Source organism: Nelumbo lutea, chromosome 7, assembly GCF_056320005.1.
Source record: "Nelumbo lutea isolate HS-2025 chromosome 7, American lotus-T2T, whole genome shotgun sequence".
Lineage (NCBI taxonomy): Eukaryota > Viridiplantae > Streptophyta > Magnoliopsida > Proteales > Nelumbonaceae > Nelumbo > Nelumbo lutea.
Window position 1 is genome coordinate 30,839,824 of NC_142690.1, and position 22,551 is coordinate 30,862,374.

General features: G+C 37.0%; 1 protein-coding gene across 2 annotated transcripts; it reads left to right on the forward strand.

Moving 5' to 3' along the window:
- Positions 1-390: 390 nt before the first annotated feature.
- LOC148845959 (U1 snRNP-associated protein usp106-like) lies at positions 391-21,318 on the forward strand. 2 transcript variants are annotated; one of them, XM_088953630.1, is made up of 13 exons: positions 391-759; positions 1,579-1,631; positions 5,342-5,510; positions 5,599-5,662; positions 13,644-13,723; positions 13,860-14,016; positions 15,037-15,098; positions 15,287-15,349; positions 16,269-16,327; positions 16,654-16,735; positions 17,740-17,786; positions 17,886-18,149; positions 21,013-21,318. In XM_088953630.1, the coding sequence occupies exons 1-13, from the start codon at positions 613-615 to the stop codon at positions 21,029-21,031; spliced, it is 1,266 nt and encodes a 421-aa protein (XP_088809756.1). In that variant the 5' UTR covers positions 391-612; the 3' UTR covers positions 21,032-21,318. The 2 variants fall into 2 exon arrangements, with proteins under 2 accessions (XP_088809756.1, XP_088809757.1); XM_088953631.1 differs by having other exon boundaries at positions 486-759; positions 17,916-18,149.
- The last annotated feature ends 1,233 nt before the right edge of the window (positions 21,319-22,551 follow it).

Consider the following 22,551-nt stretch of genomic DNA (forward strand, 5'->3'; position numbering starts at 1 on the left):
GATCAAAGGAATTGAACAAATAAAAGTTTCAAGGGTCTCTCATACCTTTGTGGATGAACCGATTCGAGCTCTTATTTTGCTCAATTCTGACTTCTGCAAGATGGGAACATAGGAGTAGGGAGACGATGATGTCCTCTGTTACCACTATTCCAGATGTCTTCATCTCGGGTATAAAACTGAAGTTGTGTTTAATTACTTAAATACCCCTTCCTTTTATTACAATTACTAGATGGCAATGGAAAACTTGAAGTAAGCAAGGGAACCCACCGTAGTCAATCCTGACCGTCCCTGATTTTGGGATCCCGTAGATTGTCCAATGTCCAAACTGCTTTGTTCCACTAACCGTTAACACTGACGTTCAAATATTCAATTTTGGCTGCTATCATTGGTGGCATTACTGTTAGGAGATCAGAGAGGGGCAAAGTTGTTAATTCACCAAATGGCGAGGGACTTTTATGCTTCGTCTGCCGTATTTTACCCCTTCTCGCCCTAATACTTTGATATGGTCGGACGAACCCTACTTTCGGAACCAGCGCCCTGAAGGAAACTCTTTCCATCCACGTACTTGTTTACGGTGGCAGAAAGGAGGAAAAGGAAGCCCTAACCCTAAAAATGGATGCTATACGTAAGCAGCTCGACGTGTTAATGGGAGCGAACAGAAATGGTGATGTGAGGGAGGTGAATCGCAAGTACTACGACCGAGACGTCTGTCGCCTGTTCTTGGCTGGGCTTTGCCCTCACGAGCTGTTCCAGTTAACGGTACATGTTTCTAAACCCTAGCAGTACTTTTTTCCTTTTGTTATTTTATTTACCTTATATTATTTTTTGTTATGCTTTGCAACTGTTCGAGGCGATTAGCTGCTCCTGTTCTTGCATAATTTTGTTATAAAAGCGTTCTTCATAATTCTTAGTGCGGATGGAATCCGACTCATTGTATTTTACTTTTTGTTTTGTTAATTGTTGCAAGAATCCCATTAAGGTCTCCCTCTTTAGCTTCTTCTGAGTTTGATATCCCGAGAGAGATGATTATGTAGAAGTGCTGTTTTTTACTGAAATTTGCATATAGTCTTTCAGCGTTTCAATTGTTATTTCATAATTTTCAAGTTATGTTTCATGTTATGAACTCTGAGATATTTACTATTGTGGTGCTCTATTAATTGGAATCGAATTTTGGTTCCTCAATGTTACTTTGTTCCAATCTTATTTCCTTTTTGCTATAAACGGGTAACTTAAACTCACACTAGGTCTGTGTCATCATAATGTCTTTGGCTGGACTTCCCATTGGAACCGTTCAACTTTGATACTGCCAAGTTAATTTTATTAGTCAAAGTGTATATGTATCCTGCAGACCATTGGAATAGTAATATGTGATCTTTATCATTTAATACACTTAACAAAAAAGAATCTTTATCATACCATGCTTAAGCCATTGAGTACTAGCACGAAGTCTGCTATTGGACAGCTTCTATTCCTGCTGTTGTACATTGGAATCATGGCATTTTTTGGTATGAGAATGTAATTTCTTTCCATGTTTACAGTTTCTGTACTGATCTACCATTTTTTATTGATTTGTACCAGAAAATGGATATGGGGCCATGTCCAAAGGTGCACTCATTGCAGCTGAGAAAAGAGTATCCTTTCTAGTCATACCTCATTATGGTTATCTGTGATTGCTATTTGTTTAAAATAACCGATATGTATTCATATGATGCACACTATGGGCCTATGGCCAAACATATTAACATTTATGGTCTACCAAAAAACAAGGCTGTTGTTATGGCCCTTCAGGAGACAAGGATATTCACTGGTCCTTTTTTGAGAAAATGACAATGGGAAAGTCTATATGTATCTAAGTTGCTCAAAGTAGGATTAGAAGGTGGGGAAGGAAAGTCAAAAGTGTGAGTTAATTTTCTGTATTCAAGTTAGCTGGAGTGAGGTTTCAGATCTGAAGTGGAAGCAAGGGTAGAAAAATCTTGACAAATAGTAAATTTAATACATTTAGATTCTTTCCAGTAGACAAGAAAGAAGACAGATACAAGCAAGGTGATTTTATACAAACTAGAGAGGGAGTTCCCTGTTTCCCTGCCACAATTACAAACAAAATATGATAGACAACACTATGTACAAAGTTTCACAATATATGAGCTCTTGTATGAGTTATGAATATTGATCCTTGCAACCCTTGCTTTAGCCAAACTACATACCATTGGATTAACCACTCGATGCAGACATGGGACTGCAGGACTCAGATTGCTAGATGAAAATGATAGACATATAGCTTGCAAAAAACATATAAAACAAAGTTTAATTAAGAGAAATAGGAGAGACATTGATTAGAGGGTTACAAACTCCATAAATAGAACTTATAAGCTTATGTCCAACTAAACCTCATATAACAACAGGAGTCATAGGGTATTGCCTTAGGCAAAACCAGAAAGCAGAGAAGAAGACTCGAAAACTTGTCCATTAGCTAACCCCAATTAACCCTATTATAAAGCTACAGAGATTATTTTTTATCAACCTAAGCTAAAATGCTTGTTCCTAGTCCTTATTGCCTAACTTGAACCAGGCTCCTATAAACTCTAAGACTGAACTATATTTTAAAGTCCCTAAAGGACTTTTCAGACTTCCTAACTCCTAAGCTATCTTCTTAATTCAAAACAGTCTCTCAAAAGTCCTGTAAGTCATTAAAAAAAAAGACCTGTAAGTCTCTAACCAATCTTAAATTTCCAAAAATCCTGTTGCATTAAGAAATTTGACTCCTTTACCTTTACTCTTTTACCCACAGATTTCTATGTTCTACTAGAACTTTTCTTGTGTACAAGATCCACAGATTTCCATGCTTTACTAGAACTTTTATTTGGTGCATTTTGTGTCTACATAGACTGACATGGTAGAACATGACTCCCTCTGTTGCTGTTTTTTCTGGGTCATAGGTTGCATTAATCCCAAGGTTAGAGAAAAACGTTTTCTAGTTAGTGGTATTATGTACCACTTGATTTTGTACCTTTGAAACCCAAGCTTGCTTAAGGTGCTGTTTCTTATGTTTCCTTTTGGCAGTATGATGCTTCTCTTTCTTGTAACATTGAGGCTAATCTGCTCTTTTATTTGAAACTATGACATTTGGTGTTACTTGATCATGACAGTTATTCTTAGTTGGAACTAACTTGATCTTTTTTATGTCTTTTAAATACATTGGTATTTTCCCTACCTCTTTGAACATCTTTATTTGACTCCTATAGAGGCCCCAATCAATATTTAACAAGGGCAACTAAAAGACAAGGAGGTTTCTAGAACTTGAGTTGTGAGGAGTGTGCCTGAAGCCCTGAATCGAGCAAAGTGCCACCTATGAAGCAAAGATTTAGAATTACTTAATATATAACAATATTAAAATCTAAATTCTGAAAGAAATAAAACTTTGTTGGCTTAGTGGGTTAGAGTGTCATTTTTTTATCAGCAACAGAATAATTTATTCATTAATTTAGAATAGAAAGATGCAACAAGATGGATTATCTCCAAAGTTCTTGTTTAGCTAGGCCATCTGCCATGCTGTTTGCAGATCTTCTAAGCCACCTTATTTGGATGAGCATATCTCTAGATAGCTGTTTGAAGCGCCTGAACTCATTCCTTAGCTGCCAAATTACCCCTTTCTCCTTTTTTAGCCAGCCCACAACTATTTTTTAATCCCCTTCAATGATTAGTCTCTCAATCCCCATTTCTTTAGCCTTCTCCACCCCATGAACTGCTGCCATTAGTTCTGATCTCACCACATCACCATGCTGAATAGGACCTGAATACAATGCTAGGATGTTTCCATTTCTTCTCTAATTACCCCACCAATACCCAATGGGCCAGGATTGCCCATACAGCTACTATCAAAATTCAATTTCTTCCACCCAGCGCATGGGGGTGACCAGGCCTCTATAATTCTTTGTTTTCTGGAGGATGAAACAACAATTGAACCCCACGAATTGAAAAAGTTATCAACTTTAAAATCTGCAAAGAGCTTTAAAGTTTTCACCCAATGAGCCACCTTTAAAGTTATTACTTCTATCACAGCTTCCTTACATCTTTCCCTGTCTTCAAAGATTCTTAGATTCCTTTCTTCCCAAAGTGTCCAAACCACCGTTGCTCTAGTGCTTCTCCCCAAAATCCTGCCTCTTCTTTTTGAGCACAAAAAACAGAGGAGCTAAATAGTCCCTCCAAGCTATCAAGAGGAGCCATCTGCAATCAAAAAGAGAAGAAAACCACTCCCAAATAGAGTCATTAATTAACAAATGACTAGGGTTCAAGCCTTTTAATTTACATTTTCTTTAAATAGTCCCTCCAAGCTATCAAGGCTTGAACCCTACTCATTAATTAACATGATTAAAGAGGTCTCCGGTTTTCTAAACACTGCTTTTTACTCCTCCATGACACAAGATTACCTCCAATAAAGGTACACTTGCTAGAGGTAGATCTTCATTCGTCAATAAAAAGCTAGCAGAATCAACATTACCAAATGCTTCCAACTGTATGCCTCTGTGGTTGACATACAAAATCCCTTTCTTAGGATTTCTATGAAGTAACCCAAAGTTCTTTTTGTAGCTTCTAGATGTAGTTTTCTTGGTTGGTTTATGTACAGGATGATTACCCGTACAACATATGCAATAATGCAATATTATGTTTAGTCAGCATAAGAAGAGAAGTTTCCCCACCGGCCTTTGGAACAAATCTTTAGGGGTTTTGCTCCTAGCTTCCATGTTTCTTTCAACAGATCTATTGTGTACTTTGTGACACAAATATACTTCTTGACCTTGCCACCTCAAAACCCAAGAAGCAATAAGGTTTTCCTAGATCCTTAGTTTCAAATTCAGATGCTAGAAAACTCTTCAGCTTGTTTATCTTACTTGGATCATATCTAGTGACTTCTAATTATTAAGTTTGGTGAGTTTCATTTATTCATCTTAAGTTTTTTCCTGTATTAGAAAATGGTCTTGCAATGGTGTTTCTTTTCATCCATGTCCTCCTTGTAGACTATAGCCTGCACTACTTGCTTTTTGATGAACTTGTTAAATAGTTGTTCCACAATTTTCTTTGGATATGTATTTATACCTTCTCATCAGGTTGACATTAACTTTTTTACATTCATTTCTACATTTCTGGCATTGTACAATATTACAACATATGCCCAAATATGTGAGGACATATTTCTTTTTTCCCCAGTTACATGTGAACTTTGTTTCTTTTCTAATGCATGTCTTAACAAACATTACAAGATATGGCCAATTTTAGAATTATGCCCTCTCACCTAGGGTTTGTTTTGGTAGTCATTATGGCATCCATCCTTAATTCTTTATAGATATGAGGAAGCCAAAGCAAAAGGCAATGATAATTATGACAGGGACCTGGAAGATGTCATAGATAGGCTTATTGTTGAGTGTGATAGGAAAATTACAAGAGCTCTTAAGCGTCTGGAGGATGAAGATGCCAAAGCTGCCATTGCTATATCTGTCTCTGAGGTTACACAGGTACTTGTTTGTCAGGCCATAGCTTTTAGCTATCATTGCATTTATTATTTTTCAGGTGGAAATTTAAATCACTCTTTTGAAACTGCAGTCACCTGAGGTTCTTGAGTTGACTAAGCAAATTAAGGAGAAATTGAAAGAAGCTGATCAGTTTGGTAATTCTCTGATAAACCAGAATAACATTCCAATACTCTTTGTTTATTATGAGTGCTTTGCCACTGAGATACGGTGTATTTTCCTTGTTTAAAAGAACAATATGTTTTTGCTTGTATCTTGCATGCTTCATGTGTATTGTTACAATAGTTGCCAAGGCAACGCTTAGGCGACAATGCACCCTTGGAGGCTTGCCTCGCCTAATTGCCAAGCGGTTTTGTATATTGTGTTATAAAATACTTTTATATTCTTATTTTTGAGATTATAATTATAAAATAGACATTATTAAACTAAAATATTCATTTTGTGTGGTTAATTACTAATTTCTTTTTATTATTTTCTTATTTGTTAGGGTTTAATCAACATAGACATTTCTAACTTCGGTATTGAACCCTCAAAGACTTCAAAACCTGAACGAATAAGGAAGAACTTAAAATTATCTCTAATCAACACATTTTCTTCTTCCACATCTTCTTCTTCTTCTTTTTCTTTTTCTTCTTCCACCTTTTTCTTTTATTCTTTTCCTATAAAAAATAGGGGTTCAGCCCCTATATTTTTTCTTAAATTTCTTTTCTTCTTCCTTTTCTTATCATGAATATGTTGATTTTCTATACTTTAATGTGAAGTTTATAATTTTCTTATGAAAAGTATGGATTTTTATCAAGGAAATATGGCTATGGAACCTAGGGAACCACCCTAGGATATATGTTTTTTTTTTCAAAATTCCATTGCCTACGTGACTAGGCTACAAGGCGCATTCCTAGGCGACAAGGCACCCTCCCTGTCGCCTAGTCTTGCCTACATAATTGGCCTAATCAATCTGGGAAATAAAAGATATACCTGGCCAATGAATTGTTTTGGACTATACATACATGAGGCTGTCTTTTTGATAGAAAAGGTGATTCTCAAGGATCTTTAAGTCTACTGGGTATTGTTACGTTGGTCCAGAAAATTAGAAGGTATATCATATACAATGTGCCAAGATAGTTTATTTCTAGGGAGTTGTTTTATTTTCTTAAGAGATATAGCCTCATGTGCTGCAACGATAGAGCAGTATTCATTTAACAGATAAAATAATTGGAATAAAGCTTAGTTGATATTTCCAATCTAAAATTCCCCGATATGGATACAAATATGGGAAATAAGACATTATCTGTCATTTGCTGAGATCCAAGACTGATACAGGTTCCAGTATGGAAGCATCTCATCAAAATTTTGAAGTGAAGCATCAGTTCCCATTACTTATGTCTTGCCAAAATTTATTAAGCTTATAAGGTATACAGATTTTTCTATGGTATGGTATGTTTAAATATACCATTTTCCATACTTAGAAGTGCTAACACTACAAAATGTCCATGCAGTGAATAAGCTATTGAGGAGGTTGTGAGTTCCTTAATGGCTGAAACTGAATATGGGATAATTACTATTCACAGATAGTTTGTTCTTTCATTATTTTATTCAAATAGCCCACTAGTTGTCTTATTGTCCAAGTGCACCAGGCGTGTGCAGGTATCTTGGCTATCATAGCTTTGGATGTTATTGGCCATCTTAATAACGTATTATCATAAGTGGATAGAACTCAGATGCTTATGTTATTTTATAGGTAAAAAAGTGGAATTTGGAAATTAAATTTTTGAAAGAAACAATACTTATGGTTTTTAGGGTTTAAGACAAGATCCACTTCTGTCTTTCGGTCTTCAGATTGGCAGTAGTTGAGGCTGAGCATGTTAACGCTTTTTTGACAATAACTGAGCAAGCTAACTTTCAAGTTTCAACAATGCTTATGGTTGTTTTAGAGTTTTCTGGGCTGAATTGTAATATATTCTTTGGGGGAGGTAGCTGGTGCTTTGCTCCATTGGGCTTTCTATCTCTTTTGTTGGGTTTTCTTCAAAATTTTATACTTTTGTAAAATCTAATCAATGAAATGTTTTTGTTACTGATAAAAAATAGTAGCTGCTTTAAAGGCTTCAGTGGGGGCATAATGGACCTTACCTTTACCATTCCCTTCCCCACCTCCAGTTTATTGAACATGCATCTATTTTTCCAACTTATTTCCCTTTAATCGAAAACAACTATCAATCTGATGATTGGGATTTATATAATTCACTCTAAAAGAAATGGGGATGCGTTTTTTATTTTTTTAATCTGTGGTGATTTGAAGTCATTGTCTATTTCCTTATCAATTTTGTGAATGATATGTTATTGGCCCTCCCAAAACCCCAGGTAACTGGGACCAAATGGGTAATGGCTGTTTTTATAAGTGTTTTTTTCATAGATGCCTGTCTATGAGTTATTAGCCCTCATGGATTTTCTGGATGATGCAGAACCCACCCAAAAAGCAACTAATTAGGTGGATGAAAAGGGCCTAAGCAAGCTGGAGTCAGGCCAGAAAGCCCGAGCTTGTCACTTTGAGATTTAGCTTATGTTTACCCAATAAAAGTGGTAGGACAGAACTTCAGAGTTTAAGCAGCCGACTAAAACAAGTTAAAATAGAACCAGTAAATTTTTAGAAGGGGTTTCAAGCAAGGCCCTATAGGATGGTTAAGATGTTAAGTGAAACAAAAAGCCAGTAGAAGCCTAGAGAGGTTTTTGGAGACAGACGACAATGTTGTTGAGAGAGTAAGGTGGTTAGGTTCATATTTATATTAGGCTGTTTCTAAGCCTGGGGAAGAGGATGTCTTGAAGTGGGTTCGTGTGGAATGGCATTCGAAGAAAAGTATACAAGTCAGAAAATGGAATCCTTTAGTTGGAGCAATTTGTGGGTCTTGAAAGTCTTGTGTGGATTAATGTTTTTGGTATTCCTCTCCAGGAGCTTGCATACATTTTGTGCTGTGGGGGATACGTGTGGGATTTTCAGGAAAGTCAATCTCTGCAGAAATAGATGGAAGAACCTCATACTGGTGCGAATTTTGTTAGAAGTTGAGGTGATCCACTTGGTCCCATTGTCTTTGGCATTGACTTTCATTAGTGAGTGGTTTGACTTAAGACTAGTGATAGGGGGATGTCTTCTCCTGCGATGGCTCAAGGAGTTCTTGTTGGAGGTGCTTGGCCGAATTTGAGAAGCGAGCAGTCAAGAAGGGGATAGTGGGGAGTTGAAAGGTCACGCGGGTGGAAGTTTGGAGGTTGAAGATAAGGGCAACTCGGGAATAGGAATTATTAATGATGCTGAGTTCGGCAGGTGTTTTGAAGAATGCATGGGAAAGGAATTTAAAGCTTAAGGAGGTGAAGAGTAGAGAATGGGGCTTGGTGGTTAAATTTTCTGGGATGGCTTATTGGCTAAACCCATTGGGGGTTTAGTTGATCAACTGGGTGGGCCGACAATTAGGCCTAGTAGGGGAGATTCTGGTTTGGAGTTTTGTAATGAGAAGTGTGGACCATCTAACATGTCTAGGCCCATTGGGGATGTTTCATTTGGTATTCTAAATACTCACGTGAGTTCAAATTTAGTTGGGTGATTGATAGACACAAATGGTGGTCTATCCTCATCCTCTTTGATGTTGGTGGAAAACTCTATAGATGTGATGGCTAAGGTTAGGCCTTATAATGTCTTTGAGTCTTCATCATGCAACAAGGATGATTTTGTCTGAAAAAGGCAGCTCAAGTATCATTTATTCATTAGTTCTGAAAAAGAGTCTTCACAATGACATATATAGATTAACATCAAATCTATTTGGGATCTACTTTATAGTTATCTTCTTAACAAATGTAACTGAACAAGGAAATACTTGCTAACAAAGGAAAGAAATTGAAATCTTAAAGAGTTTCTCAATCTTTATCAATTACAGGCTCCAACTGAGCTGGCCAAGGCTACTAAAATGGGCTGGCTTGGGTTTCTTGAGTGTAGACTGCAAGTATGGGCTGTGAGTTAAGCATGGTATGCTACACTTAGCCCAAGAGAAATGGACTTCATCAAAGCTAGCTTTTATCAAACGAGTTCACTAAGAAGTCCCATCTCTGCTCCACACCCAAACCCACCTATATAGCACCTCTCCTGCTTGGGTTAATTAAGCCAATTTTCTACTTAAGGTCCATGTAAGTTTCTACCTCACAATCATTTAGGGTTCTCCTAATGGTTGGGTTTCACACCACTGATTCCCTTTGATAAACAAATATACGAGCAACCAGAGCCTCTTTATTGAGCTACCTTGAATAAAGATGGGTAAAGCTCCTTCAACATGTGCTCGGTGATTTAAAAGGCGCTGCTAAGAGCATAGACAAGGCACCTTTCAAGGTATGCACCTTGCCTAAACCTAGGTGTTCCCCCTGTGAAAAGGTGTGTGCCTTGTGCCTTGTACCTTAGCCCAGGCATGGGCTTCAGCTTAGTTTTGTGTTTTTTCAAGCAGAGTGGCTGGGGAACCCTCATAGCCCCAACCAAATCCCTTGAGGCAAGCCCAAAAAAGTCCATGTGAGGGTCCTACAAAATATCTGCTGCACCAGTTGGTAGAGGGAAAAAAGTGAATGCATTAATTGGTTAATAGGTTAGATCCTAATCAAGGTTAACTTTCACCCTTTTGATGAATGTTTGGCCTTTCAACCCAAGGTTCAAAATATTATTATGTATCGGCCCGTATCAGCTAATATGTATCGTATCAGGGCCTTCTCGATATGCCCCTGCAGGGGGTGTATTGGGTCAGGCCATTGTTCAGAGGGTAGCCGTGACTTAAACCGACCCCTATGAACTGGTTTTGAAAAAAAAATAGAACTTAAAAAAAAGCATATCGGCCTGTATCGATATTTAGAACCTTGTTTCAACCAGCTAGCCTTCTATCTGCAATAACTTCTTCACCCACAACCAGTAATTTAGGTTTTTCATTTCATTTTTTTTTTGACAGGGAAGCCAGTAATTAAGTTTAGGCATGTTATTATTTCAGCCCTGAGACTGCTTCAAACCACTTTAAAATGAAACTCAAATACACCATATGATTTTGTGATGCCTTGCAAAAGGAAAGCTGCTCTTGAAAGCATCCATTTCCTCCACCTGAGTCCAAAGTTTAGTCTGTTCAACATATAGGTTTTCTCCATGTCCATCATGAAAAGCATACCAGACTCCCTACTCTGAGAGTCAATTTTTTTTTTATGAATGATAATAAATTTATTAATTCAGAAGCAGATTTAGAGTGAGTTCATACAACATCCCAGGGAGAGGTGCGAGTTGCATCCCCTCCTTGAATCTTACAAGTAAACTAGGAAAGAAAAGCAAGAACCACAACTGAGCCCAAAACAATTCTTCCCTATTTACCCTTTGCTTAGCTCACACATCTGACAATATTTGCTTATCACCCCACCCACTGTACAGTGACCAACATATTCCTTGTCAACCAACTAAATTTCTTCATTTCATTCTTGTAACGTCACATAGCCTCTTCAGGATTTTTCAACCAACCCACCACCACTTTGGAATCCCCCTCGATTGTTAGGTGTTGTACCCTCAGCTGGTTTGCAAATTGCACCCCTTGTACAACAACTAAAAAAAGTTCTACCCTGATGGAGTCCCCAATTCCCAAGGGACCTGAGTAGAGCAACAAAATCTCTCCCTTCTCATTTCTCAAAGCACCCTTCATTCCGGATAATCCTGGGTTACCCATGCTAGTTCCATCAAAGTTCAACTTCAGTGAGCCTTCGGATGGAGGAGACCAGCTTGTAATTGATTTTTCCTTTAGAGATGAACACCTTGCTACTGCTGACCAATTTCTCCAAAGGTCATTAAAGGAGAATTGATGAAAGATTTCCATGGTCTTCAGCCAAGGTATTGCCCTATTTAACACAGTCTTTCAATTCCCGACTACTCCTTTCCTTTTCTTGAAAAATTCTAATATTCCTTTCTTCCCAAAGAGTCCAAATCAAGGCAGCACGAGCACATCTCCACATAATTCTCCTTATTGTTGTAGGCCCAAAGGTCTGCAGAAAAGGGACTCTACAGAGGATACACCAATTAGGAGAAATACAGAGGAAATGCCTTCTCTTTTGTAGGTTATCTTGAGTGTTTACTTTCCCATGGAATACTTCCCAACAAAATGCCATAATTTTTTGGGGAACTGGCCTGCACCAAATTTCTTTTGACGGAAAGGGTTGGTGAGTAGAAAGTTGAGAGATGGACTTGAAGAAAGAAGCACAAGTGAAGGTTCCATTGGGTCTAGGAGTCCATACCCTCTTATCTGGCTTGGAAGGATCCAACCAAACCTGATTAAGACAGCTAAGCGAGACATAAGGAGATTCAATTTCATCATCCCTAAGTCCTTTATGAAACCCAAAATCCCAAGTAGGATCTAAGGGTGTTCCCAAAGGAGAGACAAATTTTGAGACCACCTCTTTTCTGTACAAAGAAACAGAAAATAGCGAAGGGAACAAATCCTTTGAAGGTGCGTCTTCTACCCAAATATCCTCCCAAAAATGAACAGTGTTGCCAAAACAAACTTCATACCTGATAAAATTGAGGAATTGAGGAAGGGTGTTGTGAATGTCCTTCCAAGGTGCTGCTAGGTTAGCTTGCCTTGATACACCAGCATCCCATCCATACTCTGAGAGTCAATTAACTCATTGGTTATCAGCACCCCATCATGAATTTGCCTCTCAATCACAAAAGTCCATTACTTAATTCATTATTTTAGCTAATGCTTTGTCTATGAATATGATTTTTTGAACACCGCCTATTAAGCTAATTGGCCCAAAATCCTTAAAACTTCACAACACTCCTTTTTTTAGAAAGCAATAGTGATGAAAGTGGACTTGAGGCTCCTCTTCTAGGCCCCGTTAATTCCTAAAAAAACTTCATCAAATCCTCTTTCAAGAGGCTCCAAGATCTTTTGTAGAAAGTCACTGTGAACCCATCTGGCACTGGTGTCTTGTCCCCTCCACTTCCTCTATTGGTTGAAGCACTTTTTTGTTTGATAAATTCTTTTTAAATGTGTGGGCGGGGTTGGATGCAACCTTGCTTTCTAGGCCCCGTTAATTCCTAAAAAAACTTAATCAAATCCTCTTTCAAGAGGCTCCAAGATCTTTTGTAGAAAGTCACTGTGAACCCATCTGGCACTGGTGTCTTGTCCCCTCCACTTCCCCTATTGCTTGAAGCACTTTTTTGTTTGATAAATTCTTTTTAAATGTGTGGGCGGGGTTGGATGCAACCTTGCTTGAAGCACTTCTTTCTTTGTGAACACCTTTTCCAGCTCCCCAACCTCTTCAATGGTCAAAGCCAGTATTTTAAAAGCGCAAGGCGCAAAAAAGGTGTAGGGGTCAATTTGTGCTTGAGGTGCAAGGTGCAAGGCTAGGTGTGCGCCTTTTGAAGCAAGGCGCAAAAATACAAAAAAAATGCTAAAAAATAAAAAAAAAATGTCAGGAAATTCAAAAAAAAAAATAAACATATTATTACTAAAAAAATATAAAGTTAAATTTTAAAATTATGTTTTAAAAAACCTATTATCTAAAACTAAAATACATAAACATAAGATGTAAAGCATATTCAAATGAGAATTTAAAAATAAAATCAAACATATAAAACATTTTCAAGCATGTAAAACCTTTAATCTCTTTTTTCACTCAATTGCAGTACTTCACATAGCTAATGTAATGTAAAACATATTGCATTCCTGATTCTATGATCCGCCTTTGTGCCACGCCCCTCGAGGCAAGCCCAAACAAGTGTACGTTAGGTCTTAAATTCTTAGTTTTCACACAAAAAATACTGGTTTTATAGTTTTAATTGCTTTTTAAGAATACATTTTAATTGATTTAATTTCTGTTTTTTTTTTTTTTTTTTTTTTTGCAGTGGGTGTTATTTAAATTTAATGGTAGTTATCAATATGAACTTTTGTTTATACTTATCATTTATATTTATTGGTCTTTAATTATGTTTACTGATTCTTCTATTATTTCATGTGGGGTGTGAGGACAGTTTCTTGAATCATTGAAACCTTTTACATGTACAGAGGTCTTAATTGGACTAACAGAAGTTTAGTAATGAGACACATGAATGATATAAATTTGCAGATCTTGAAGGCAAGACTGATAATAAGATTAGAGCTTTGGAAGTGGTGGAAGAGCTTAGAACCAAAAGAGCAGACAAACAGGTAGATTGTTCATTTCTGTTGTATTGCTGCTTTCAGTGTAGAGTTTCATGACTCCTGCTCATGTTCTTAGCTCTGTGGAGTGACACATTGTTATTTCCAACATTTATAAAAAAAACATTGTTATTTCCAATGGCAGTCCATGCTTCTTCTTGATGCCTTCAACAAAGACAGAGCCTCTTTACCACAGCCACTTTCAAATCCTCCAGCACTGGCTCCATTGCCCGTACTTGCACCACCAGACCCTCGCACTCAGGAAATGATAAATGAGAAGTTGAAAAAGGCAGAAGATCTTGGTGAGTCTATTATTAGCCATCCTCGAATCATAATACCTATTATGAAGAAACTGTCTTGTTGCATCTAAGGGATTCTGTCTGGTTCTGCAGTATAAATTATGTTCTCCTTGGTTATTATTGTAGTGAAATTTATTTTGTGATAGATGACAGTTACTCCTTGAAAGAAAATGGCAACATTCATGTGTGAAAAGGAAAGCAAGAATCTTACCTGACAAATCATGGGCCAAAGATGCTATGATTGAGCTCATTACATAAGGAGTGGTTAATGATGCAAAGAAAGGGAAGGAGAATTCTTGGGATTTAAGTTGGGCATTTGGGGAAGTCTTGGTTTGCTCCTGGTTTGCAGCAACTAATCCAAGGGGGATTTGGGGCTTGCAATACCATCTCTAATGAAAGAACTTAAAGGGTCTCAATTAATAATTTGTTGAAGCTTTAACACCAGTGTAGGGTAGTGTAGAGTTATGATAATGGCCCTAATACAGGAGAAATTACTATTTTAGGGTGTTGGATGAGTTTCAAGAATGAGTTATGGACCTTTATGGTAGAGTAATTTATGGGATGAAAGCACCTCTCTTTCTTCCTTTAGGACTAGCCTTGAAAAACAGGGAAGCAAAGATTTATCAAAAAAAAAACAGGGAAGCAATAAACCCAGGGTAATTAGAAAAATAGGTTTCAACAAGCAAATTTCAAGGGAGAAGATTTCTCTATCAGGAATTTTCAGGATGGCAATGTATTGCTAATTCTTCAACTCCCGCAAGTGTGTCAACATCTAGTTGGGTCCCTCCACCCATGAATTGTATCAAAATGAATTTTGATGGGTGCAGCTTAGGAAGCCCAAGAAACTCTGGGATTGGTGGGGTGTTTGGAAAACAGTTCAGGGAAAGATAATAATTGTATTCTTGGGCCCAATTGGAGTTGGGGACTCAACAAGCGCAGAACTGATAGATAAGTCGCGAGGTTGTGGTTGTCATAATTGAAATTGTCTTGTGTCCATATTTACCTTTAGTGTCTGTCCTGCAGGTGAGCAAGGAATGGTAGATGAGGCACAAAAGGCCTTAGAAGAGGCTGAAGCACTTAAGAAGGTTTTTCCTTTTTTCATTTTATGTTTTTTTTTTTTATCTGGGTGTTTAAATTGATCAGGCTATGGCCATGTGTTTCCAATTACTGTTGATGTTTTGCCAAGAACTTGTAGAGGTTTGCTTATATTTTTAAAAATATTCATTTAGTTGTGCACATGACTGGTTTTCTTACATTTCTATTTTTACTTTAGTTGGGTGCAAGGCAGGAACCAGTTCTGGACTCGTCAAAGTATACTGCTGCTGATGTTCGCATTGTAAGTTTCTAGAGCAGTTATTTTATTATATCCTGATTATTCTGAAAGACAAGTTCTTTCTCCTTGAATGTTTTCACTGTGTACTTGTACATATGCCCTTTAAGCTGTGTTTGGATCATGGAAGCTTCAATTGACTTTAAATTTTGCTCCTGTCTAAAACTAGGCCTGCTGATAAACTAAAGACTAGGCCCCACTTTATTCCAAATTCTGCTAGAATGCTGATTTCATGGTTAAAATTTCTGCCTTTTGTTGTATTCTTTAGCACCCAAAAGGCACAAATTACTAAATTCAGTGACTTGTGGAATTGGCAGTTCAATTTACACAAAATCCAATTGCACCATAATTGTGACCTTAGTGATTAGGTGTCTCTTTCTAGTTTCCATAGAAACCTGCAAGTACACCAGTGAAAGACATGAAAAGGGAAAGAATTCTGTGTGGCACTTGCCTTCTGGATGTGTTAGGCTGCAAATCTCTTACATGTTCTCAATTGGATGACTTGGGTTGCTTGGTCATCAAGTACTCTACAGTAATTTATAAAAAAAAAATCAAGTAATCTACAGTTTATAACATCACCTTGGGGCAAACGGACTGTTTATGTAAACCTAGGACATTGCTATTGTTCATCAACTTTCCCAGTGCTCTTTGTTTTTGGATTTGTTAGGGTTGCATTTCCAAAGTTTCCATAGAACTGTTCTCTCTCTAAGAAGACAAAAAAAAGGTATATCTGAGGCATTTTCTCTTCATTCTCATCCTGGGTTAGGTTTCTGCAATTTGTAAACCAATGTGGACAGCCCATTTCTTTTTCCTGGTTTTACTTGATAATCTGTGATCACTTCTGTGACAGGTTTGTGTTTCATATGTAGTTGTTGTGAATATTATCCAACAATTATCTCATTGTTAATATTGGCACCATTTGCAGACTGATCAGAAGCTACGTGTCTGTGACATTTGTGGAGCATTCTTGAGTGTATATGACAGGTAAAACTCCTGTCCTGTGTCTTGTAGTCACTATTTTATGTTTCCTAGCTTCTATGAGGGCAACAAAAGAGTAGTATTTGGGCTTTCAAGTACTTCAGCTTTTGACCAGGCGTATTATACCTCCATGTCACCAGCAGGCTTTTGGGCCCAGTTTTACGAGGATAACTTTTGCAGCTAAAGAATGTGCGTGTTTTTCTGTTTTATGTTACATATAAATGTTAGAAGCTAATGGGGCCACAGTATATAAATTACACATATAGGATCTCTGAAATGATTGTATAAATTTGTAATAAATGAGCTGTTTTAATTTTCCTTGTGATTCTCAGTGACCGTCGTTTGGCTGATCATTTTGGTGGAAAGCTTCATTTGGGTTATATGCAGATTCGTGACAAGTTAGCAGAACTTCAGGTTAGTTAATCCTATTTATTGTGTAAACTGTGTTCTTGATTGCTGTTGGAGTTGCTTATGGTTAACAAGTTTATAGAGAAGGATATGTTTCTAAACGTGATGCCTAAGGTGCCTATGTATTGAGATTCATCTCTTTTGTTCTTGTTGTCTTAATGAGTGATATGTTGATATGTTCATCTGTTGTGCAATTTTGATGTTGATATGCACTCAAAGCATGTTCTGATGGGTTGGATCTCCTGGTTGCTTTACTTGTGTTATTGGGCACATTTTGAGTTAGTACTCTGTAATTTGCTGATTCAGGTGCTGGTATAATATTTCACATTCTTGTGTACAGTTTCAGTTAGTGTGCCATCTGTGAGTTTTTCTAAACCCAGAAGAGTCTGTAGTTTTGTTGTGTTTATGACATCTTTCATTTTTTTTTTTTTTTTACTTGCGAGTTACACTATATTACATGGATACCAAGTGTTGGAATCTGAAATAAGTATGACCCTGAAGTGTCTAACTTGGATAGCCCAAAAGAATTGGCTTTGTAGACTATACTGTTGTATTTTAGTTTACAGTTTATTACATGGATGATACTGAGTGTTGGAATCTGAAGGTATGAGCCTGAGGTGTCTGACTTGGATAGCCCAAAGAAATAGGCTTTGCAGACTATTCTTTTGTATTTTAGTTTCAAGTTACAGCAATTTTTAAGTTTGTCCTTTATGCTATATAAATAGTAGGATAACTGTTGAAAATGAAAAACATTTAAATGTAGATCCATACATCATTACAAACAAAGATTGATTACATTAAACTATTAAATATTATGAATTTCCTTCTTTAGTTAGCTTGTGCTCAAGTGGTTTTTGCTGTTCTTGATTTGGTTCAAGTGGCCTTTTGCTATGTCTTTTTTCTTACATGCTTATGGTTTGTAGTCATCTTTGTGCCCATTTAAAGTATCATTTGCTGCAATTCAAAGTTTTGTATTGAACAGTACATTCTTGGTAAATGAATTTTGTCAGGAGGAGAGAAACAAGAGTCGAAAATTAGACCGTGATGATGATAGAAGGTGCTCCTTTCTTGCGTTTATTGATCTTATACAGAGCAATCTTTAAATTGATAAATATTTCCTGCCATCGCCCTTATAAAATTGAATCTTTTTATTTAGATCAAAAGAGAGAAGTCGTGATCATGACAGGGCAGGTAGCAGGGACAGGGACCGTGATAGGGAGGATAGAAATGGTAGCCGGGAACGAGGGAAGGATTATGATCGAAGGAGTAGAGACCGGGATAGGTATAATGACCGTGATCGTGCGTATGATCGGGAACGGGATAATAGAGATGCAGACCGCTCACGCAGTTATGATTCAAGAAGTCGCAGAAGGTCACGTTCACGTTCACGGGAACGTTCAAGGGATTATGATCGCCATAGGTAGTGGTTCTCAACTTTTAAATGTTTCACATGGAAATTACTACTTTCACTGTTAAGTTTTTTTTTTTTTCACATTATGATTGACTTTTAAGACTTGGATACTCAGATAGGATGTTAAATGGGTAATCCCAATAATAAATGATATCTACTAATAGTTGGTGAGTTAATCGGTAATTGCATGAACATATTTTGGTGATGATAATGGCCATGCCATGGATGGGCTTCAACATCCATTGCAAGTTACCTAAATGGATACTATTCTGTAGTGTCTTTGTTGAAGTTTGCCTTGTCTGGGAAAGGGATCCATTGACTCATGTTACAAGGACATGGCAGGGCAAGGTGTCCATCCACATTGATTGTATTTAAACTAAGGGCTTGTTCGTTTCCTCTTAACTCTTATCTCTTAAGAGGAATCTTTTATCTTTAAGAGAAAAATGGTTGTTCGTTTCCTCTTATCTCTCATCTCTTAAAGTGCAATCATACAATTTTTTGTTTTTCAATGATACCTCCAAAAAGACAAATAAAAACTCTAATATATAGGGTCAAAATGGATATTTGATAATTTTCAGAATTCGGAATTAAGAGTTCAGAACAACATTCTCTGCATTCAGAGTTTAGAGGAAAGAAAAGTTCACCAATACCAATATACCTCTTAATGTAATTATTGAACTTTCAGGTGTTAGACTTCAGAGCAAACGAACAGGCCCTAAAAGTTGGATACCCAACATACAGTATATCTATTTTGATTTGTCCATGCATCTTAGCCATTCACTAGAGAAAGCAGCATAATACTAACCCTGTTACTTGCTTATTCAAGCCTATTCTGCCATATGGAGGAATCGTAGCTGATGCAAATGGGGAACCCTCTGGATTTGCTACATATTCATTACTGCACTGCATTTTCACATCATCCTTGTTCCCCTCCTTGTATTGGAGTTCTGCACAATTTATAATAACCATTCAAGTTTTCAATCTTTTAATTAAAAGATGCCATAAAAGTACTTTTTCTGAACATGTGGCAATGTGCTTTTGGTCATATTCCGCGAATATGGAAGAAAGGAATCTGGGGCCTGGGTGATTCTTCTTAGCTCCAAACTATGTTGCCTTGTGGAAGCTTTGTAGTTACTTCACAATTCACAATGGATGACCCAATAGCAAACCCACCAGTTGGATCTAAGTAGGAAATTTTCCCTGCATGAAACAACATATTTCTGCCACTAGGTGTGCAACTCAGGTGGGTTGAAGGTCAACCAGACCCAACCTGAGCTTTAACCAAACCCTACTTTGATTGTGCTAAGGCTTGGGCTGGGCTGGTTTCAGTGATTTAAAAGGGCACACCTAGGCGCATAGGAGAGGCACATTTTAGGGTATGCGCCTTGCCTAGGTTCTAGCTGCAGCCCTTTTGAGGGGCATCAAAGGCAGCTCATAGAATCAGGAATGTAATATGTTTTACATCACATTAGCTACTAGAAGTAATGCAATTGAGGGAAAAAAGAGATTGTGGGTTTTTGTTTGCTTGAAAATGTTTTATATGTTTGATTTTATTTTTAAGTTCTCATTTGAATACACTTTACATGTTATGTTTATGTATTTTAATTTTAGATAATGGATTTTTAAAACATTTTTTTTAAAGTTTAAATTTATATTATCTATTAATACTATGTTTAATATGTTTTCTTATTTTTTTTGAATTTTTTGGCTATTATTTTGAATTTTCAGACTTTCTTTTTGATTTTTTACCATTTTTTGTATTTTTGTGCCACTGATTAACAGCAGACCCATGACCCATCGAACGCATGCATCTGTGTATGTAATGTATCTATTTTTGCTTTGTAATCTCAGGCTCAAACATATTCTATTTTATTCGTGTAGTTAGTCAGACACACCACACCCACATGTATGGTGGTCTTCTGGCCATTAGAAGTAGTGGCAGAGCTGTCTCCTTGTGACCATTTGTATACATAATTATAATTCCACAACCTCCTGGTCAATGGTAGATCCAGAGAACTGGAATATTGGATTTGTTGGTGAAGGTTCAAGGTCTCTGGAACATCTTAACCATGTTGATAAGTGGAATAGTTACTGGTCATGCTTTCTTTTCCTAGGTTACTGGGATTGTATTAGTATTTGGCATTGCAGGTATACTGTATACATGAGAAAATTGTCTTTGCAGCAATAATATGCTGAGTGCGTGCATATTTATCAGGAAAGTGGATGGTACAATAGCCATTGCAGCTAAAATTATAAAGTTCTTCACCGCCTATTGGACTTACATGTCCAAACCTGCACCATTGACCATGGTGTGAAACTGTTGTAATGCTCCTGTTGGTAGCAATGAACCATTTTTGGTCTGTTCATTCTTAAATACCAATTCTCCGTGGTCTAAACCTACACCAATGTCGCATCCAGAACATGCATGAGCTATAATGATTCTGTGGAATTTTCATTCTGTACAGTAGCAAGTAGAACCTTTGAAATTGTGGGAGCTTGGATCTCCTGCAAGCAAAAATTCTGCACACATCATTCAGTCGTACATCAGGAATATCTCTCGTACATGTAAAGTTAAATTCATGGGAAGGTGTTCCCTGTGTGGTTGGATTCCTATGCTCTCAGAGTGTGCAGAGTTTTGCTTGCAGGGAATCCCATCGCGTTTGGAAGAAGCTCTCCTTTGCTAGGAGAGAGGCCTCGGGGATGGGGGGACGAAGCAAGAACTGGGCTTGCGTGTATGCCTGTTTGTGCATGCTCAGTTGTTTTTTAGTTTGACAATCTAATTCATAACAATACTGGTAGGATCTTTAGAATATTTCAATTGCACTATTCTTTCCTTGTTCATAACTATTTATTTTCTAATCTGTCAATGCAGGCGTTATGATCGCTACTAATCCTAAAGTGGCGAGGAATGGGGATTGAGAGTTCTAGCTATATCCAAGTCTGCTTTAGGAGCAAAAGATAATACCTCTGTTTCCATTTCATATGTTCCAATAGTAACCAGTATTGGTTCCATAGGTGCTAAGACAATGATCTGTTTACTTGTGTTTGTTTTGCTGCTATGAGAAATTATAGGTTATGAGGAATTAAAAGGATGAATTGTACTTATTGACATTCTTCAAGTATCAGCTGTTGTGACGTGTTTTCTCACAGCAGTCTAATGCCACTTGGCTTTCTTTCAGCCTACTTGGTGCAGCCTGTACTTTTCGCTTTCACAGCTGACTAGCCATAAAGGCAAAACCTACTGTTGCTCTCAATCAGTTGAAGGGTCCATAATTTTTGCCCAAATTCATCAAAAAAAAAAAAAAAAAAGAAGCCTAGCTAAGCTAGGTATCTTGTATTTTATCTGGAAGCAAAATTCAAAATGTTAATGAGACCAATATTTTACAAGGTGTACCGAATGTCAAAAAACATGGGTACGTGCTGGCATGGGCGGAATTGTCTCTCCACAAGGTTATGAAAATCCGCCCAGAAGCAAAACTGCTTTGGCCACCGGTGTTCAGGTTGAACGGTTCCACTGTTCAGTCCAAACGTACCGCTTGTGACTTTTTTTAAAAATTAAAAATAATTAAAATGAAAATGACTGAAATCGTTGTTCAGGTGAAAGGATAATGTTTCAATCGTCAGGTAGGTGGTTTGTTGACCAATTCAATTATGTTTTTTTTTTTGAATTTAGGGTGTTAATGGACTGATTTTGGATTGACTCCACTCCGAAATCAATTTGGATGGACCAATAAGACATTGGATTTGGACCTATTCGGTCTAAAATATATATTAGATTGGACCGAAACAAATTTATTTGGATTGGGTTGGATTTAATCAATATCTGATGAAAACAGAGAATTGGACCGGTCCAAATTGGTCCAAAACATTCATTGAATTGGATTGGACCTGGCCCATTTATAATGAACTCAAATTGGACTGGATCTGTCACAAGGGTCAGTGACAGTTTTAAAACCATCACTAAAAGTTATTGTTTGGCATCAGTGTGGATCATTGACATATCTTATATTCTTATCACAATGGTGGTCCAAACATGTATATATAGATTTCCTCAAATTTGAAACTTCTGAAAAATACAAAAAATATTTTTATATATTTTAAATGATTTTCAATATAAGCTGGTTTTACCAATGATCTGTCAAATTCATTGATTTAACAATTCTTGTAATGAATTTTTAGTAGATAGGAAGCTCATTGCTCGATGTATTATTGGTATGTATGATATTTACATGTTCTAGATTTCCTGTAGATGTATCTCTTCAGATAAACTATTAAAGACTTTAAAATGTGTATTTCTTATGTATTTATATCATATTTATCTTAGATTTTATATTATTGATGTATTTGTATGATTTATAAGAATTTCTCCAAAATTATCAATATTTTGAACAGTGAAGAAAACAACGCTGTT

Bases quoted from the DNA above. Each gene is read 5' to 3' on its own strand.
- LOC148845959 (XM_088953630.1), top strand. From the start codon at position 613: ATGGATGCTATACGTAAGCAGCTCGACGTGTTAATGGGAGCGAACAGA. The intron at 14,017-15,036 runs GTGAGTCTATTA...TCTGTCCTGCAG, and splicing joins GAAAAAGGCAGAAGATCTTG to GTGAGCAAGGAATGGTAGAT. The intron at 16,328-16,653 runs GTAAAACTCCTG...TGTGATTCTCAG, and splicing joins TTCTTGAGTGTATATGACAG to TGACCGTCGTTTGGCTGATC.